The sequence below is a fragment of the Panthera uncia genome (genome assembly GCF_023721935.1).
Source record: "Panthera uncia isolate 11264 chromosome C1 unlocalized genomic scaffold, Puncia_PCG_1.0 HiC_scaffold_4, whole genome shotgun sequence".
NCBI lineage: Eukaryota > Metazoa > Chordata > Mammalia > Carnivora > Felidae > Panthera > Panthera uncia.
Window position 1 is genome coordinate 50,047,512 of NW_026057585.1, and position 21,111 is coordinate 50,068,622.

Sequence of the window (21,111 nt, forward strand, 5' to 3'; positions counted from 1 at the left end):
GTCTTTAAGTGTAGTGATTAAAACTGAATGCAACCCACTAGAAATCTGAGCAGCTACAGTATAAAAGAGGCACACAGTTAATGACTAGCTCACGTGTTGTCACATGTTCTGCTCTGCTTATTTCATCTGTCTTGTCTCCGTAAGCAGGGCATGTACATCCTCCTGGACAGGTGTAATGATTGCCATGGTGTAACAAAAATATTATAGAATTTAGAGCTTGCAAGCCTGTAAGAATGTTAGCCCTGTCACATATAATAACACCAATGACAGCTAAATTATCAGGTACTTAAAATGTGTTAGGCACTATTCAAAATGTTTTCTCTACATCAATTCAGTTAGTCCTCACAATAGCCCAACGGGGTAGGTAATATTATTTTGCCCATTTTGCAGATAAGGAAACTGAGATAAAGAGAAGTTAAATAATTTGCCCTAGGTCACACAGCCTAGTGACAGAGCCAGGACTTAAACCCACAGAACCTGGACTTTCAGCTACTCTGCTGAACTTATTCCTAAAAGTGACATTGACTAAGTTCTGTCCAATCATTTTAATATATTTTTCAGATGCCTTCTATCACTTGATTGTAACTACTGACGGATTTGGATTTGGGGTCTAGAGATGCTAATTATCACATAGATAATTCTGGATTTATTATCACACAAATACTATGCAGCAGAATTGGTAATGAAAGATCTCCTGGTTTCCTCATCTGTACAATGACTACAGTAGTTGCTACATAAGATTGTTCTGAGAATTACCTAAACCCCTAAGTGAAAGGTGCCCATCACACTGACCGATTACTACTTAGCTCTCAGCCATGTTTGTTTGGTTCAATGATGCATTTGGCATATACGGCTCTGTGCGAGGCACGTGAATTTTCCATAAACACTAGAGATTTTAGTCAATCAGTTGGTATTCTATGCCTGCAGTGGTATACTCTGAGGTGCTGTCCTGAAGGACCCTAGGTCATTACTATTCCTCTTATGCAGCTGCCTGTAAACTGAAGAAGGTTCTGGGTTCCCACCTGTGACTTCCTCCAAAAAATGTGAGCTTAGTAACTCTCCAAAAGGAAGGTGAACAATTAAATACCTGAAATCAAAGCGGACACATTGTAGGGGGGACTCCGCAGCCAGTTTAGAGGGGGCTGCGTGTCACTCCCGGAATGGGGCTCCCTCCATTCCACCACATACTCCTGGACAGCAGGGGCGGCTTTCCCAGGGGGCTCCCAGGTCACCATCATGTTGTCCACGCCCTCTGAGTTTGCAGAGACCTGACGAGGAGCCAACAACTCTTAATGGGGAAAAGGGGGAAGGACAAAAACAAATTCACAGGTGGATAAAGATATAAAAAACAACTCATCCCAGCAAAGTTTTCCAAAAAAACAATTTCTTTTTAAGAACTTCAGATTTGGCGGCGGGGGGGTGCCTGGGTGGCTCAGTTGGGTAAGCATCCAACTCTTGATTTGGACTCATAATTACACAGTTCGTGGGTTTGAGCCCTGTGTCGGGCTCTGCACTGACAGTGAGGAGTCTGGTTGGGATTCTCTCCCCCTCTCTCTGCCTTCCCCCATTTCCCTTGCCTCAGAATAAATAAACAAAATGAACTTTATTTAAAAAAAAGGACTTCATATTTGTTTTCAACAAATCTGAATTGGCATCAGTGCAAGGACCCTGTGTAATTATTATTTTCCTCTTCATCTTCCATTCCCCAAAGGTACCTGCTGTAATGAATATAATATGCATCCTTCTAATCTACCTCCCATATGTTTATTTAGATATCTACGTATCCTTGAAAATTAGTGTTGCTTTGTGTTTGTGCTTTGTATTTTCATAAAATGTGCTGGGAGTAAATATAATGCTTTTTCTTACTTTTTCTTTCCCATTTAATATTATATTTCTGGGATATGTCCATCCTGCTGCTACATGTAAATCCAGCTTATTCCTTCTGACAGCTACCTCAAATCTTTTTCTGTCCAAGCGACAATCAGGCGGTTCCTTCCAGCTGTTTGCTAACACAAACAAGGATGCAATGAACATTTCTTCCATATTCTCATGTGTCCCTGTCCCAAGAGTGTCTCTGGATATATCTGCACAGAGCTGCTCAAGTATAAATACATGTATTATTTCATTAAACACAGCCAGAGTGATCTCTAAAATAGCCAATCAGTTGACACTCCAACAAGAAAAGCATAAGGAGGGGCGCCTGGGTGGCTCAGTCAGTTGAGCTTTGACTTGGGCTCAGGTCATGATCTTGCAGATTGTGGGTTCGAGCCCTGCGTCGGGCTCTGTGCTGACAGCTCAGAGCCTGGAGCCTGATTCAGATTCTGTGTCTCCCTTTCTCTCTCTGGGCGCCCACCCCCACCTCCGCCAATCATACTCTGTCTCTCTCTCCTTCAAAAATAAACATTAAAAAAATTTTTTTAAAAGAAAAGCAAAGCGTAAGGATTCTTATTTCCCCACCAATACTTGGTATCTCTGACTTTCTAATTTTTGCCAATCTGGTAGATGCAAAGCAGTTTTTAACTACGGTTTTGTTTTTGCTTTCTGATTTCTTATGATGCTGAGCTTTTCTTCATATGTTACTAGCATTCTGACTTCCCCCTCTGTGAACTCCCTGCTCATATACTTAACTCATTTTTTCCGTTGAGTTTCCTGTCTTTTCTCTGATTTACAGAAATAGGTTTTATATTCTAGATATCAATCATTTGTGAGCTTTCAACACTAGAAATATATTTCAGCTTTTTAAGTCTCTGATAACTTTATGATATGTTTGCACATAAATATTTACTTTGATTTAGGTAAATTTATCTATGGCTTGTGCAGTTTTTAAAAAAAGTGTTTATTTGTGAGAGAGAAAGAAAGAGGGAGAGAGTGTGCTCACGAATGGGGAAGGGGCAGAGAGATAGGGAGGGAGAATCCTGACATGGGGAGATCATGACCTGAGCCAAAATCAAGAGTTAGATGCTTAATCTATTGAGCAACCCAGGTGCCCCTGGCTTGTGCATTTTGAGTCTTGTTTATGAAATCCTTCCATCTTGGGATCATGAAGATACTCAATTACATTTTCTCCTCTTGGCTTCTGGTTTTTACCTGCCACATTTAAGTTTTTAATCCAAATATAGCTAAGGGAATACAATTATTAAGGGGAATAGATTTTATTATATTTTCCACACTTTGAGTCAATTTTTCCAAATGTGATACTATCCCTAAGTTCCATATATTTAATGGATACTATCCCTAAGTTCCATACACCAAGTTCCATATATTTAATGGGTCTATGTCTGGGGTCAGCTTCTTTGTGAGAACACAGTGCTCACACTACTAGGCTTTGTGATGTCTATTTGGTTGGTAAATTCTCCTCCTCATTTTGCCCTTCATTTTCCAAAGTGGTCCAGGATATTTATGACACTTTATTCTTCCATATAGCTTTTGAATCAGTTTATCAGAGTCCCCAGAAATTCCAGCTGTTATTTTTTATTGGAATTAAGTTAAATTTATAGTTTAATTCAAGGTGAAATGATGGTGTTCCAATGTTAATTTGTTCCATTCATAAATATGCTGTTTAATTGAAATTTTTCAGATCCTCTTTTATATCTTTGTAAAAAATTTTTTTTTAAGTTTATTTCTGATAGAGAGAGAGAGAGAGAGAGAGAGCGAGCATGAGTGGGGGAGGAGCAGAGAGAGGGAGACACAGAATCCAAAGCAGGTTCCAGGCTCTGAGCTGTCAGCACAGAGCCTGACATGGAGCTTGAACTCGCAAACTGCAAGATCATGACCTGAGCCGAAGTCAGACGCTTAACTGACTGAGCCACCTAAGTGCCCCAGATCCTCTTTTATATCTTTCAATGGAGTTTTAAAAATAGCTTCTTAAGGTTTTTATGCATTCCTTGTTACAGGCTAATTCCTAGACACTTTATACATGTGTTCTGCTATTTAAATAACATCTTATTTTCTAATGCTTTTTCTACCATTTGTGTGTGTCATTGTTATTTCTGGTAAACTGCTAAAGTTTCTAATTAGTTCTAATAATTTGTCTGCTGCCTTTGTTGAACTCTGCACTTAGTAATCTTATTAGCTGCACACTTAAGCATCCCCTCCTTCCGGGGCACCTGGATGGCTCATTTGGTTGAGCATCCGACTTTGGCTCAGGTCATGACCTCACGGTTCATGAGTTTGAGTCCTACACTGGGCTCTGCTCTGACAGCTCGGAGCCCGGAGCCTGCTTCAGATTCTGTCTCTCTCTCTTTCTCTCTCTCTACTCCTCACCCACTTGCACTCTATCAGAAATAAGCATAAAATTTTTTTTCCAAAAAAAAAAATCACCTCCTTTCAATCTTTAAATCTCTTATTTCCTTTTATGTTTTCATTGTTGCAAATTTTAAGGAGACTGTGCCTATATATCTTTATTAAGATGATATCTGCTGAAGGTTTTTGGTAGCAAGTCTTTAAAAACCTAAAACATTTTAGTTTCTTCATAGTTTCCAATTAGGTTTATTTTTGTAAAATATTATTTATTAAAAAATATTTTTCACCAAATACTTTTCTGTATCTGTTAAAAACATACCCCTTTCTCTCTCTTTTTTATTGTTGTGATGAATTACATTAATACATTTTTCTGATATTTATCCATCTTTACATTCTTGGGATCAATCTGTTGATCATTCTGCACTATTTTCTTTTTCTTTTTTTTTTTTTTTTTTGACCTCTCTATCCTCCACCTTCTACTAATTTTTTTTTCAGAGACTTTTGTAACACAGATTTGATTTTTTAGAGAAGCTTTAAGTTCACAGCAGCATAAGTGGAAGGTGCAGAGCTTTTCTGTGTACCCTGACCCCACATATGCATAGCCTGCCCCACTACTGACGTCCTGTACTAGAGCAGTACACACAGTAAGATTTTTTAATAAATATTTTCAAGTATTTTTTTTCCCTTCATTTAGTTTTTTCTCTGCCTGGGACTCCTTTTAAGTAGTTGTCATAATTTCTCTTCCTATTCTTTCCGTCTTTTAAGTTTTCTCATTTTTCAACTTCTTTCCTGGCTTTTGATGCCTTTTGGAAGTCTCTCACCCAAACTTCCACTCACTCGGTCTTGAGTCCTTTCTGCGATTCAACGCATTGGCTGTGTTATTTCAACAATTAAACTTTCCATACTGACTCTCTTCATTTGGGGCTTCTTCATAACCACCTGACTTGACTGATTCATGTTTCTACCAGCCTCTCTAATCTTTCTAAGGATATTTGTTATGCTTATTCTCAACTCTTGTTCTTTCTGTGGCATTAGTGAGATTTTCTATGGTACATGTTGTTGCCTTTCTTTCCCGGAATTTGTGCCCCTCAGATTTCTCCTAACTTTCTCCTTTGCGATGTCTTATTTTCTTGGGTTGCTGTTGCAGCCTTGGCCTTTATCTTTCTGTGGGGAGACAGTGAAAGCTTCACTGTAGTTTGTGCTTCTCCAAGTAAGTTCAGGTGGGGAGGAGGAGCTTTTCAGGGTGGAAAGTTCCAGGCCAGAGAGTCTACAGTGATTTAGCTTGTGTTCTACCTGTCCTCAGGTTCCCCTGAGGTATACTTAGTACCTCCAGAACCCAGTACTCATGTCTTAATGGCTGGCACTGCTCTGCATGGGGGATTGGGACTGTTACTCTCTTTTGTAGTTGCCAGGCCCATGGGGTAGATGGCAGGAGAAATCTCAAGGACCAGCCAGCTCAGAGGCAGTCTTTGCTCTAAGCTCCCTTCCACAGCCAGGTGCTGGGGCTTCTCTGAAGTTACCCTGTTCTGCTCTCTGGACTTCCCTGCTCCATAGTAGAAATGTCTAAGCAATGATCATATCAGGGCAACATGAGTGATAAGAAGGAGTGAAACCAGAAAGTGCTACTTCAGCACTCCCTTTCAACACTATTCCCCACTGCACTCAGCCATCTATCCTGTCCCTCAAATGGCATCCTCAGTACTGTGCTTGGTGGTGAAGGCCTATACCCTGAGTATTGGCCATCTTGTCAGGGACTGGAACTCCCCAGTAGGGGTTCCCTTATATTCATTTGCCTTGTTATCAATGTCCTGGCTATGCCACATGATTTTTTTTTTTTTTTTGAGAATGAAATGCATTCATTTGGTAAATATTTATTGAGCACCTATAGGTTCCAGTACCTTTGCCAGGTGATGGACTAAAATAGCCAGAGACCCTTTCTGACCACTGCTTTCTCTGGAATTTGCTAGGCAAATCAACTTGGCATTGCTCTGCCTGACTCATCATATTTACCAGGAACCAGCCTGAATTTCCTTCCCATGATGTTTGTCAGGGCATGTTCTCTCCTTTAGAACTCTGATAACAACTCACCTTCTTTCTATCACCTTTCAGAATTATTCCTTTAGCCTCAATCATTCAACTTCCCATCTCCTTTTTCCCTGAGAACTTCTGAACAGAGTTATAAGGTTCATAAGGTATTTGCAATAAGTACCCATCTAAGAGACAGGTGGCCTTGTTTTCCAGTCCAGTTCTGCCACTAATTGGATCTGTTGATCTTGGCTAGGTTATTTCACCTCCTGGGGCCTCAGTCTCTGACATCTGTATGGGTCTCTGTTTATGACTGTACTGGCTTCTGTCAAAAACTTTTTATTTATTTGTCTATTTATTTATTTAGAGAGCATATAAGAGCAGGGGAGGGGCAGAGGGAGTGGGAGAGAAAGAATTTTAGGCAGGCTCCACTTTCAGAACAGAATTCAATGTGGGACTCAAACTCACGAACTGTGAGATCATGACCTGAGCTGAAATCAAGAGTCAGACACTCAACTGACTGAGCCACTCAGGCGCCCCTGTACTGGCTTCTGACTTTTCCCATAGTTTTGAGAATACTTGAGTACAGGGACTGGTCTGAAATATTAAATATGTTTTCACTTGCTGACTTATGGGTTTAGCACACATTCGATTTTCATCGTAAACCAACAAAATCACTCTTGTGCTTCTTTATGGGCAATGCTGTGGCAGGTGTTTTTTTTTTTTTGTTTTTTTTTTTGTTTTTTTTTTTTTACAACAAAGCTCTCCCTACTTTCTCAAAATCAACATAATTCTGCCTGTGGGGGGTATTATTTTTCTTTTCCTAAAAGGAAAGCTCTGTATGTGAGGAGTATACATTAACATACACTGAAAGAAAGGGAGACAAAATCATAGTACGTTATCCCTACAGATCATTCAGAATATGTGTGAGACAAGAGCGCTCAAGGGTGGGACCATGTAATTTGCCAGTGTGTCCTCTATGTCACCTGGGACGTGCAGGGTATTGGGTGGTTCAGGTGTGGTCTTAGGAGAAGCATAGATCCTTGATACTCCAAGATTTCCAGGACCAGAACTCTCTTCGCTATTGCTCAGTTCAAGTACTGTCCTATCTTACCTCCCCTGCATGTTCATCTGTATGGAGCCTCATCCTTTTTTTAACACCTATCCAGTCTGAGAGGAGAGAAACAGGTGTTTTGTTTGTCACTGCTTTCCACCATCTTTCACCTCCCCAGGGACTTCATTCCATTAATTAGTCCCTCTCTCCCCTTAATCCTCACACTCTTCCCTACCCAAGTCTTTTTCTCAGCTTACAAGCTTTCTGAGATCTCACTTTAAAATAAACCCACACACCCACACACCTCCACTCCCACACCTGGCTCACAGAGCTCTCCATGCTCGGGTCACATGTTACCTCCTTCCCTGGCATTCTCTTCAAGCCCATGCTTCAGCTTTTCTCTGTTCCTAGAGCTCCCTGTGCATCCATCTAATCTCACATTTGTTACACTGTACCAGAGTTTATTTGTTTTTGTTTGCCCCCCCACCATGACTGAATATAACTGGAGGACCTCAACAGTATATTTTACCTATTGCTGGATTCTAGCTGCCTTATGTAGTATACACTCAATAAATGACTGCTGAATGAATAAAGTAGAGGCCAACTCTAACATAATGACTGTGTCATTTAGAGAAGTTGTTACCAAATGTAAATAAAGCATCTGTAGGAGTGCCTGGGTGACCCAGTCAGTTAAGCATCAGACTCTTGATTTTTTTGGCTCAGGTCATGATCTCAGCTTTGTGGTATCAAGCCCCACGTTGGGCTCTGCACTGACAGCACGGACAGCATGGAGCCTGTTTGGTATTCTCTCTCTTCCTCTCTCTCTCTCTCTGTCCCTCCTCTGAGTGTGTGCCCTCTCTCCCTCTCTCCCTCTCTTTAAATACACATTAAAAAAATAAATAAATAAAACACTTGGAACAGGCCCAGAAAATTCACCAGGATTGTATCCTCAAGACCCAACTGCAGTGGCATTTGAAGAAGGTATTCTGACATATTACATTTTAACAACAGCAGGATACTAAATAGTGGTATGAGTTCAATTACCCCCACAGGGTATATTAAAAATTATATATGCAGTATTTACTGAAGAAAAATTTTTTAAAAAATATAGAAAGCAAAAGTGGGGAGTCCCTGGGTGGCTCAGATGGTTAAGCATTCAACTTTTGGTTTCAGCTTAGTTCATGAATCGAGCCCCAGGTTGAGCTCTCTGTGCTGATAGCTCAGAGCCTGCTTGGGATTCTCCTCTCTCTCTCTGTCCTTCCCTGCTCACTCTCTCTCTTTCTTTCTTTCAAAATAAATAAACACACTTATAAAAAAAAGCAAAAGAGAAGGAAAATCACCTGTAATCCTATGATGCAGTCATGACCTCTGTTAACATTTTCATATACATTCTACTAGATTTTTTTTAAGATGCAAAAAATGTGTAGTCATGTAAATACATTTTTTTTCTTTCTTTTTTTTTTTTTTTTTTGAGAAAGGGTGGGGAAAGTGGGGGAGATGGAAAGAGAGAATTTGAAGCAGGCTCCATGCCCAGCAAGGAACCCAACTTGGGGCTCGATCTCACAATTGTGAGATCATGACCTGAGCCGAAACCAAGAGTTGGATGCTTAACCAACTGAGTCACCTAGGCACCCCGTTAATACATATTTTATTATTTTATTTTATTTTATTTCATTTCATTTATTTATTTAGAGAGACCGAGTGTGAGTGGGGCCTGGGAAGAGAGACAGGGAGAGACAATCTTAAGCAGGCTCCACATTGTTAGTAAAGGGCCTGATGTGGGAATCGAACTCATGAACCATGAGATCATGACCTGAGCTGAAATCAAGAGTCAGATGCTTAACTGACTGAGCCACCCAGGCACCCCAATACATATTTTAAATAGCATCATCCCATACTTACTACAAAAAGTCTACCTTTTTACTTATTACATGCATTTTTGCTTGTCAATAAAAGCACAATTAGAATATCACTTTAATGCTAGTGTGGGATTAGGCAGGTGAGAGTCATGATACATTAAGCCAGTCCATTCTCTATTATTTAACAGGTTGTTTGTGGTGTTTCACTATTTCAAAAATTTTTCCACAAACATCTTTGTGCCTACACTTCTAAGCACTTACCATTTGCTGAGGATTCATTTCTAATGGTAAAATTTTTTGGTCAAAGATATGTTAGTATTTGAAGTTTGTTACATACGGCCAAATGTTTTCAGAAAGTTGTACAAATTTACATACCCACCAGCAGGCTACAAGCGTATCTCTTCCCCACACACTCCCCACATGGGTTATACTAACTCTACTTACTCTTTCTCAGTGTGATTTGGTTTCTCATGTTTTTTCAAAATTTGCATGTCATTGATTGCTAGTTAGGTTGAACATATTTTCACATCTTTATTGCTACTTTTCTATTTAGAGTTGCCAGTTCATATCCCCTGGTCACTTATTTATTTGAAAAAATAGATAGATAGATAGATAATCTCCTTTTGCTGAAAATGTGATATAAACACTTCTTAAATTGCTATTTACATTTTTAAGACATTTCATTTATTTAAAAAAATTTTTAATGTTTATTTATTTATGAGAGAGAGAGAGAGCATGAGAAGGGGAGGGGCAGAGAAAGAGGGAGACACAGAATCTGAAGCAGGCTCCAGGCTCTGAGCTGTCAGCACAGAGCCCGACTCAGGGCTCAAACTCAGGAGCAGTGAGATCATGACCTGAGCCTAAATCAGACGTCTAACTGACTGAGCCACCCAGGTGCCCCAAATTGCTATCTACGTTTTTAAAGCTTTGTTTGTGGTGTTTAAAAAATTTTTATTTTACTATGCATACAGTTTGAGCTTTTTCTCCATACAGTTAATTCATCTTTTCCTTCAGGTTTCTGCCTTAGATACCTACCCACATTTGTCAGAGGTTATCAGTTACCAGTTATCATTCTCCCAAACACTCTCTCCTCATCATCTTTAGCAAGGGAACACTGCTGCCTGGAGTATATTTCTAAGTCTCCTTTGCACCTGTGACCAGATGACCAGGCAGAGTCAATGACTCCAAGTGTGTTGTGTGACCTGGAACAAAGCTCCTCAGGGTGAGGGCCCTCCTCTCTTCCTTCTTTTCCTAGAAGAAAGTAGCTAGAGCTCTGGCAGCCATCTTGGACCACTTCCATCTTGAGGATGGAAGCCAACTTGGCAGAGGGAACAGAAAGAAGGAGCCTGGAATAACCAAGCTGTCACATCAGCCCTGAGCTGTCTACCTCTGAACTTCTTATATGTGAGAGAATTAATAAAAGACACTCTAGTCAGACCTCTGGTAAGAGCAACCCCTTACTGCTAAGAGCAATTCCCAACTCATATACCAACCCAAAGTTACATCAATATTTATTTGTATTTTCTTCTAGTTATTTTTAGCTACTCTATTATCTCTATGTTTATGGCTGTATGACTGAAAAGATATATAACTAAGATTTAACAGTGTATATAAAATAATCATGTTTGAGAAGAAACTTCTTTCAAATGATGATTGCTAGACTCACATGTAGATAAGATTGTTCCACTGGATTTTAAGAAAGGATTTAATTATAGTTTTATTAGGCATTTTTGGAAAAGTTAGGCCAGTGATCTTGACATGGAATCTATTTATAATACAGATTTGAGAAACAGCATTTATATCCATTTTATTGACTAATCATAGGCTTTTATCTTGAGAAATTAGTTTTCAGAGCATGCAACTGTAAAATGTGTATAGCTAGTCGGGAGATTTTCAATATAGATAATTGGTACATATCTAAATTTGTGTAATAAAGAGCTATAGTACAGAAACATTTTACTATGATTTCATTACAGCCAGAATTTCAACACTATTGGTTTTAAAATATGCTTACGTGTAGAATATTGTTTTCTAGAACTTGACAACACATGCTATTCTTGCTCCTAGAAAAATTAGCCAAATATTAGTGTTCAATTTAATGTAACTAATATTTCCTAACATTTGTTAAGCACCTACTATATATTAGTCTTTATTTAATCTGACAATGAGCTGCAAGACAGATAATATAATCCCTACTTTGGAGAGGGGGGAAACTGAAGTTCAGACATGTTAATTCACTTGTCCAAGGCCGGGTGAAAAAGAGCCTCTGAAGGCTGTTAGCTCCAAACTCCTGTGTTACTCATGCCAGGCCCTGGGCTGAGCCGGTGGGAGATATGAGGTAAGTAAGATACAGTTTCCCACAGGCACTAATTGAAGGAAACTTGGTACTTACCTGCCTCACACAGGTCCGTTATGTTAATACGAGTAGGCAGGGAACTGCCTTTTGAGTTGGCTGCAGACACAGTTGCAGCCCACTTTCCAGTTCTGGGAATGATCCAGGTCCAGGAGGTGTGTTCTGTGATGTTCTGCATTGTGACTTTCCCCCCTGCCACCTCCTGCAAGGTCACTAGATAGTGGAGGATTTTCCCTCTTGCCTCAGATACACTCATATTCTGTAAAGAAACACATCCATTTACTGTGTAGTCTCAAACAAGGTTGCTGGATCTTTGTGCCTGGACCTTATGGCTCCTGTAGCAGCAGGTTACATCCGAATGACTTATTTATATCTTCTCATCTGCTGCACTGCATATTTTTGTGCCTCCACAAAAACCCACCATTTAGGGGAAAAATCAGTTAATATTTTTTAAAGCTAATTCTTTTTTTTTTTTTTTTTAATTTTTTTTTTCCAACGTTTTTTATTTATTTTTGGGACAGAGAGAGACAGAGCATGAACGGGGGAGGGGCAGAGAGAGAGGGAGACACAGAGTCGGAAACAGGCTCCAGGCTCCGAGCCATCAGCCCAGAGCCTGACGCGGGGCTCGAACTCACGGACCGCGAGATCGTGACCTGGCTGAAGTCGGACGCTTAACCGACTGCGCCACCCAGGCGCCCCTAAAGCTAATTCTTAAAGACACATTGATTTTCCTTTCTTGTTTCAAAATGAAACTTCCAGCAGTAGAAAACTCAATTACATCCAATGGAACAAGAGTGGAATCTGAACTCAGATGATCTAGGTTTCAGTTCCAGCCCCACCAATTACTAGCTGTGTGAGCCAGCGCAAGGCATTCAGCACCTCTGAATCTCCATTTTTAAATCTGTGAAGTACACACACACACACACACACACACACACACAAACTTTTTATGTAGAAAGTGTAATGCTGCTCATTAAATCAAAAGTGAGATTTTCAAGAGCTAAACTAGTAAAATCCACACTTCATGAACTGGATTAGCCATCTGTCCTAGGAAAGTAAGACACTGTTTATAAATGTGTGACTAATGAGTTTTGGAATTGCAAGAATTCCAATTGAGATCATTTGGGAGGGATCCCAGAAAGTAAGCAGAAAACTAATTATTTGTATTGTAACCCTGTTTGGATAAGGACCATGGGAAACAGAAGCAATGAAAATGGAGAGCTGCCAAGGCCAGCAATGGCAGTACCCGTCCATGCCTAGTACAGGGAGAAAAAGGTTTAACCCGTGAGACTTAAGCATTACCATTTTCTTGGCAAGGCTATTCCTTCATGGGTGCAGCTGCTAAAAGACACATTTTAGGACTGCCAAATGCCCCTTTCTCTGATTCCCTGCCCCTCAAGCCATCTTCTAATAATTTTGTTTCCTGTGAAGTTTATCTTTCAGGAGAGACTGGGATAACAGGAACATCTGGTTTACTTAAAATTTATGTTTTTCACTTTAAGTGAATAAATTGGCCTTCTGATTATAATTTGGCTTCTGAAATAATTAGCATGCTGAGAGAGAATGTTCCTATCTGCTGACTCAAGCCTCCTAGTTAGCCCAACAGCTGCATTCCTCACTATAAATTAATCCATGAACATCTAGCTTTTTATATTTCAGTCTCTGGGAACTTGATTAATGCAGGTCCTATCCTAGGTGCCCTTCTGGATCCACAAGGTCCAGGACTGGATCTTAAACCATGGTCAATGCACCAGATGAATGCCATGTTGCTGAGGGCTCTTTTGGGTGCACATTCAGTCTTTCCCTAGAAGACATTTTTGTGTTCTGGCAAGAACCAAGAAAGTTAATATTTTAATTGTATACCACAATCTTATATGCCTGTTGTTTGCATTAAAGTGAGTGCTTTTGAAATTGCGATATTCTGAACTGTTATTAATAAATATGCCCTTTGTACCCCAATGTTTATAGCAGCACTATCAACAATAGCCAAAGTATGGAAAGAGCCCAAATGTCCATCGATGGATGAATGGATAAAGAAGATGTGGTATATATATACAACGGAGTATTACTCAGCAATCAAAAAGAATGAAATCTTGCAATTTGCAGCTACATGGATGGAACTAGAGGGTATTATGCTAAGTGAAATTAGTCAGGGAAAGACAAATATCATATGACTCCACCCATATGAGGACTTTAAGAGACAAAACAGATGAACATAAGGGAAGGGAAGCAAAAATAATATACAATCAGGAAGGGTGACAAAACATAAGAGACTCTTAAATATGGAGAACAACAGGGGTTACTGGAAGGGTTGTAGGAGAGGGGATGGGCTAAATGGGTAAGGGGCATTAAGGAATCTACTCCTGAAATCATTGTTGCACTATATGCTAACTAACTTGGATGTAAATTAAAATAAAATAAAAAATCAAAAATAAAAAATAAACATGCCTTTTGTCACAGGAGAAAAAAAGGATAAGTTAAAGCAAAAGCTGACTGGAGAAGATAATTCCCTTAGCTATCACTCTATCCTTCCCTATCTCCTCTGTAGGTCCAGAGATAGGACTATTATTCCACCCTCACACCATATACCCCTTAGGGCACTCCTCAAGAGTTAACTGTGCTCACAAAGCTCCCCATTCTTGACAGGAACACAAGGGGCTTCAGTCTTACTCTGACAACTGAGAAAATAGAGCCCTAATTGAAAAAAACACCTTGCAACTCAACCCTCACTACCTTCCTCTCACTGTCCTTCATAGACACATCAGCCATCTCCTTCAATCCTATGGGAGAGTGCTGGAAGAAGGAGGAAATGCCAAATCATCTTGGATCCAATGAACTTCCTAGGGACTGCTGTGGAAATCTAGCTCATTTCCACACACCACACACTGCAGTGATCTAGTGAACAGAGATGTGGATCTGAAAGATGAGTGAAGGTTCCTAGAGGGTAGTGAAGGGCCTGGACCCAAACCCTTGCATTTTCCCCTCCACAACCCATATTTTGGAGTTGAAAATATCATTGAGAAGGTGAAGGTGGAGTTAAGGTAGTTAGAGAAATAAATATGGTATCCCATATTTATACATATGTGTATATGTATATATAAATATGTGTGTATATATATGTATATGTATACATATGTATACACATACACATATGCTTATACACATACACATACAAGTTATGCTTATATAAAATATTAAGCTCAAGTTTTAGGATAAAGGTTAACATCACTCAGGCAATTGGTCTCCTTCACCAATCTGAAAATGGGCACAATTTGTCCAACACGGTCCATAGAACAAAAAACTCAATGAGCCAAAAGGAAAACAGGTGTTTATCCAGCTGGGCACATAGTCTCCTGAAGCAACTGAAAACAGTGCAATTTGGCTTTTTAAAAAAATAATAACATAAAGTTTGCAAATAATGCATGTAATACATCACCTCCAGATTATACTTGGTCTTGATCTAATGGAATATCATCACAGAACTTCAGAACCAGGCAGGATTCTACAGTTTAACAGTTCATTCAACATTTCATTTTACCAATAGGGAAATTGAGTCTGGGACATGAAGTGACTTGCTTAAGGGCTCTCAAGGGATAGATGGAGGAGCTGAGGTTGGAATCCAAGGCTCTTGACTAGTGATCCCTCTACTCCTGCTCCTTCTGTTGGCAAGCCTGAGACAACTGGTCACCAGGGGGCACCATGTTTCATAGTTGGAATCCCCAGTCACTCTCTGGCCCAATGTTGGAAAGCAGCTTGTCTAATTGCAAGGTTGTGGTATATTCTGATGTGGAACATCAACAGCAGACATCAGGTCAACAATTTTGGGAGGGTGGAGATCCAGAATTCTTTTTTTCCAGAGCCAACAGGCCTTGCGTCACAAGGAGACAAGCTGTGAATCCCAAAGAACTGCCATCTGAGGAGCCAGCTGGGTCTTTCTAGATGAACTTCTTTTATTCTAATGTGTATGTATATATATATACAATATACATATATACACACACATATATATATACACTATATACACATGTATATATACAATATATACACACACACACACACATATATATACACTAATGTATTTATTTTTAATATTTATTCTAATATTTTATTCTAATGTATATTTGGGTGAGTGATAGGGAGAAACTATCATTTATTGGGCCATACCATGAGTCAGAAACTTTACATCTATTGTCACATTTAGTCCTCACATCTCCCCATCCTGAGGGAGCTGAAGCTTGGAGAGGTTAAGAGACTGATGCAAGTAGTCCCCACAGAAAAGTAAGTTTTTAGTGCGCCCCCTAGTGGGTGTAAGAGGGTGTACGGTGGGTGTAAGGCAATGTCCAAAATGTGTCCAATGTCTCTGGTACTTCTTGTACCTTTGTGGGCAGTGCTGAAAGCAGGTCTCAAGCCAGTGTTCCTACTGTCATTGTCAGCCTCTCCTATTGGTAAGAGTGTGCTAAGCAGGAAAAGCTGTCCCACGGTCTCCTTCAGTTTTCTTTCTGCTCCGTAAGAAATGATCTAAACTTAGTATGAGTTAGCTTTTCTGACAGGTTTGTCTACGAAGCAAAGAGTGAACAGCTCTCTCACAAACTATTGTGAGAGTTCTGTTGGGTGAAAAGGCTTTCACCATCAAAAATACCTTGGTAAATGTTATCTGTGATAGGACAAAATCTGGTACATGTCAGAATGCAAGACCTCTGTTGTTTTTTGTTTGCTTTGTTTTTAAAGATTTTATTTAAGTACTCTGTACACCCAACATGGGGCTCGAACTCACAACCCTGAGATCAAGAGTCACATGCTCCACCAACTGAGCCCTCCAAATGTCCCTATTTTGTTTTGAAGTATATAGGAAGAAGGGTGTTTCTGTGAATTGATAAATCATGTCTTCTTAGGACTTTAAAAAACCTACTGTACTTGTCATAAAATAATATTTTATTCTAACTTTCCCTGATGCAAACAAACAAAAATATGTCAAAGCTGCCAATATGTCAAAGAAGAGAGTCTGTAGTCAAGACATATTAGAAAGGTGGGGAACTTGAATATGTCACAGTTTTGTCTATGAAGACTTTTGGGGTGGCAAGGTTGGTTTTGGAAAGCTACTTAGTTTTTCCTACTCCACCACATAGCAGCTGTGTGACCTTGGCCAAATTATTTTACCTTTCTGAGGCTCAATTTACTTATCTGTAAAATGAGGTAATTCTGTGTATAGCATAGGCTTACTGGAGGATTCAATGGGCTGAAGGAGGCAAACAGTTTCAAAGAGTGCTGGATGCATGGCAAATGTTAAGACACTTTGTGAGGTAGTCAGTTATCCTAATATAAAAATCACCGTACCTGGCACTTTTCCATTATATTCATATTACTCTTCTACCAATCTATGGAAGGTCAAGCCATCTTGACTTGGATCCCACCACAGCTCTGTATGAAAATCTCACCAATGTCATACAGTTGATTACAAAGCATGTATAATTTAAGCCTGGGTATTGATTTCAGAACTCATGATGGCTTTCAGCAACCCAGCCCAAAGTGAAGGAGCACCTCAAAATATAACCCTCATCGGAAGGTTTAAAAATCACTGTATTGAAATGATCCATCTATGGATCTGTCCTCCCATGAGCCTGTCAGCTCACCTTTGTGTCCTCAGAGTCCTGCACAACGTTTGCTTCCTAATAATCTAGCAAATGCTTTTCGTGATTCTCTCATTAATCTTCTCAACAGCCTCATGTAGTACATACTATTACCATATGCATGTGTGAGGAAAGGAAGGCACAGAGAGGTTAAGCACCTTGCTTAAGAACACACAGCCAGTAGGTGGTGAGGCTGCACCCTGAACCCAGGCAGCTCAGTTCTGCCTAGAGGGTAAGCTCTTAACTGCTGTCGTGTTAGCACTTTCTAGATTCTCCCAGGTGTTTTGCTACCCTGAATTTATTTAATGGATACTAATAACTCATGACATCATGATTTCTAACTTGTTTTGTAGCAGAAAATCAGCAAAATAATGGAAACTTTGTTAGAGCAAAACTTGAACTTCCTTTCTGTCTCTGTTTTCTATCTTCTGTTAATTCTCTGCTACCCACTTTCTTATCTTTGTCATTGACCACCTTCTGTTATCCAACTAAGATTCTCTACATTACAGATACTATAATATGTGTGACTAGTAAGCAAGGGAAAACAACCCTTTCTTTCTGAAAATACCTTCAGAAATGCTGTGCCAGCCTGTGATAGGACCAGGGTTGGGAAAGGAAAGGAGACAGAGTTGAATATTGCAACAAAACTATCAAAATCTTCCCATCTGTTGCTTTTGTATTTAAATATTGATTCTGAGATTGGGATGCCTCCTCTAATTATATAAAGGCCTCAGGCTCCTGACAGCCAATCTTCCCTGTGGATTTATGACAGACCTTTGTTCTACATCAATATAAATCAGATTACAAGTAATATTTTCCTACATTTACTGGATTTCTTTCATATGAGGAGGCCAAAGGACACATCTCATCAGTGCAACGTGATATGGATTGTAATATTCTTCATAGGACACAGAGAAATACAGAGAGAAAGAGACGAAGAGAATGTACTAACTAAGCTCCCTCTGGTCACAGACCTTTCTGAGGCTCTGCTGTGAACTGGTGTATGGGGCTTGTTCTTTTCTCTTTCTTCTCGTCTTCTGTGATTTGAGGGTAGCTGTTTATCCGAATGAGTTACGTCATTTAACAAATGAACAAAACCCACCAAATCTTCCCCACTTTTGGAACTGAGTTTCTCTAACTCTCTTCTGTATTGCTTGTGAGGGCCCTAGAGGGGCGCTGTTTGCTACATGAGGGAGCCACTAGCTGCAGGCAGCCATAAAAATCTTGATGTGTGACTGACGTGTCTGCCCTCTGGAGGCAAGCTCTTAGCCGCTGGACCCGCTGGCACTTAGTAGACACACCAGTTTTCAAAGACTTAGTAGGGTAAGAAGAATGTAAAATAGCTGATCAATAATTTTAAAATATTGATTTACATGTTGAAAGGATAATATTCCATACATACTTGGGCTTAAATAAAATATATTATTAAAATTGATCCCACCTGTCTCTTTTTATTTTTTAAATGTGGCTACAAGAAAATTTTAAATTATACATATGACTCTCCTTTGTGGCTTGCTTTATATTTCTATGGGATGGGGCTTCACTACAGTGATCCTTTACATGCTGAATGCATAGTCCTTGGTTTCCTGCCAAATGTTCCCCCACCCTTGTCCCAGCTAACCTGTTCTTCTGGGGTCAGCTCTAGTATTACCTTGCAAGAGATCCTCTGTGACTCCTCACCCATTCCCTTGGTCTACTAGCTAACCTCGATAATCATCTCCCTAGCTGGATCTTGAACTCCTCCTTAACATCTGAGTGCTGTCATCATCCCCATGTCTGTCCTTCTCCTGGACTGTGCGTTCAAGCACCTGAGGACTGCATTTGTCTTGTTCACTTCCATATCTCTGGAATGCAGCACAGTGTCCAGTACTAATGAGAGCCTTCAATATATTTGCTAGTTTGAATGAATGAATGGAGTGAAGTTGGCTTCATTTATACACACTACTTCCAGATCCATGGCCTCAAACATAATTCCAGAAAGTTTATGACCTGCCATGATTAAGAAATTAACAGAGGAAATTGGAAAGGTTAATGAGGTTTGTCATATCTTTCCATACATTGTCTGTCTGTCTGTCTATCTATCTATCTATCTATCTGTAAGGTGATTTTCTTCCTAAAGGATACATGCTATGTTAAGTGAAAGAAATCTGTACTGGAATCATGGATTGAAATGCTTAATCAAAACAAAGGAAACACTATGAATCTTTGCGGAGAAGGAAGATACAGGGAATGTGAGGGAGTGGATGCTAGAAAGCCCCCTGTGAAGAGCTCTAACATGACACTGGCACTGTTTGTGACAGAGCAACATTTTCTACTTGTTATTGCATTTATTGTTTGAACAATACTGAGGTGTTTTATTTCACAGATTAAGTTGTACTTTTTTGGCTTCAACAAAGAAAGTATTTTTTCTCTTAAAAATAGCTATGGCAAAACATACTACCAGATATTTTTGAGGAAAGAGAACTTTAGAAGAAAGCTTTCAGGAGAAACCCAGAGTAAGTAGGTAAGAGCCAGAACAATAAAGCAAAAGTCTCCTTCCCCCTCAACACACCCCCACACTCACATTGATCCATACACACATTCACGAACACTCATACCCACACACACCCCGGCCACCATAATTGTGAGAAATTGATTTCTGTTTATAATCCGCCCAGTCTATGGTATTTTGTTATAGTACCCAAAGGGACTAAGACACTCACCTACATGCACCCACACTGACACACAGACTCATAGATACATACCCACACTCCCACTCACATCCCACACACATATAAAAAACTCATACCCAGTCACACACACATTCACGTTTACTCTCTGCACTCACACACATGCACACATCACTCACATAAATGCACAATCACACATACATACTCACACTCACCTATATTCACACTTCACTCCCTCACACACCCAGGCTGTACCCATTCAGCAACAAGTTGTTCTCTTCTGATGTAAACATCCTACAATAATGAAAGGTCATCTCACATTCCCCCAGCTGTCAGAGAAACATGCTCTCACTTTGTTCATAGACTAATGGGGTTTTACCTGGGGCTTCCTTTGGTGCCAAGACCTGAAATCCCCCTCTTTGCAGTGGCAGGGTGTCCCTCTCACTGGGGTTCCCAGTATTGATCAAAGTGAAAAAAAAAAAAAGCCAAAATCAACACACATACATCTTTGCTTCCTTTCCTTGGTGAGGTCTGATTTGGGCCCCACCACAAACCACCTGATCTGGCTGCAGTGTTTCTTCTAGTCTGACATTTAAACAGGTCCCTTATGTCATGGCACCACCCCATCAATTCCCAAGCCTGCCTGAGAGTGGCATAGGGAATCCCCAGGAGGACAAGTGGGACTGGAGTGGTTCCAGACAGGAGCAGTGACTTCTGCCTAGGAAGGCTCCCAGCTGCAAGCACCATAGTACCTGAAATCCTCTCTTTGGAATCACGTCATTTCCCTAGACCTGTTTCTGTTTGTGAAATGGGTGGTGGGCCTGCATGCTGCTTACATTCCCTCCGGCTCTGTGGCTCTGTGGTCAAAGCAGGCTGCTCATCTCAGTAACTCTTGTCAGTCTTTTACTGCCACTGCCAGGTGAGTGGCCTATTTGGGGCCACTGAAGAAGCCCAGGGTTTGGCAGAAAAGGACTTAGTCTTGTGATAGTCCTGAAAAACTGAGGACTAGATCCAACATTCCTTAAGGAGCCTCTCTCAAACAGGACAGTCACAGAAGGTCTTGAAGTTGCCCTGTCTTGATCACCATCTGGTGCCAGGAAGTTTCTAGTATTTACATTTTTGGTTTCTTAGTGACGCCAGTTCCAGTCCAATGCACCCACAACTCTGGCTCCACAAAAGGGAAAATTTTCTAACAGTAAGAGATGCCCACCAGAGCATGGACTGCTTACAAAGTGGAATTCTCCCTGTCCGAGATAGTCCAAGCAGGGGCATGTGTCAGTCC

At 40.2% G+C, this 21,111-nt stretch overlaps 1 protein-coding gene across 4 annotated transcripts in view; it reads right to left on the minus strand.

Moving 5' to 3' along the window:
- Nucleotides 1-21,111, minus strand: part of IL12RB2 (interleukin 12 receptor subunit beta 2) — a 132,448-nt gene that overhangs the window by 86,702 nt on the left and 24,635 nt on the right. For all 4 annotated transcript variants that reach the window (XR_007454767.1, XR_007454768.1, XR_007454769.1 and 1 more), the window contains exons 8-9: nucleotides 11,573-11,792; nucleotides 1,088-1,288 (exon numbers count right to left, since the gene is read on the minus strand). Coding sequence is in view for 1 of the 4 variants with exons in the window: in XM_049617036.1 (XP_049472993.1) it covers nucleotides 1,088-1,288; nucleotides 11,573-11,792 (421 nt within the window). In the remaining 3 variants the exon portion in view is untranslated. The remainder of the gene's footprint in view (nucleotides 1-1,087; nucleotides 1,289-11,572; nucleotides 11,793-21,111) is intronic.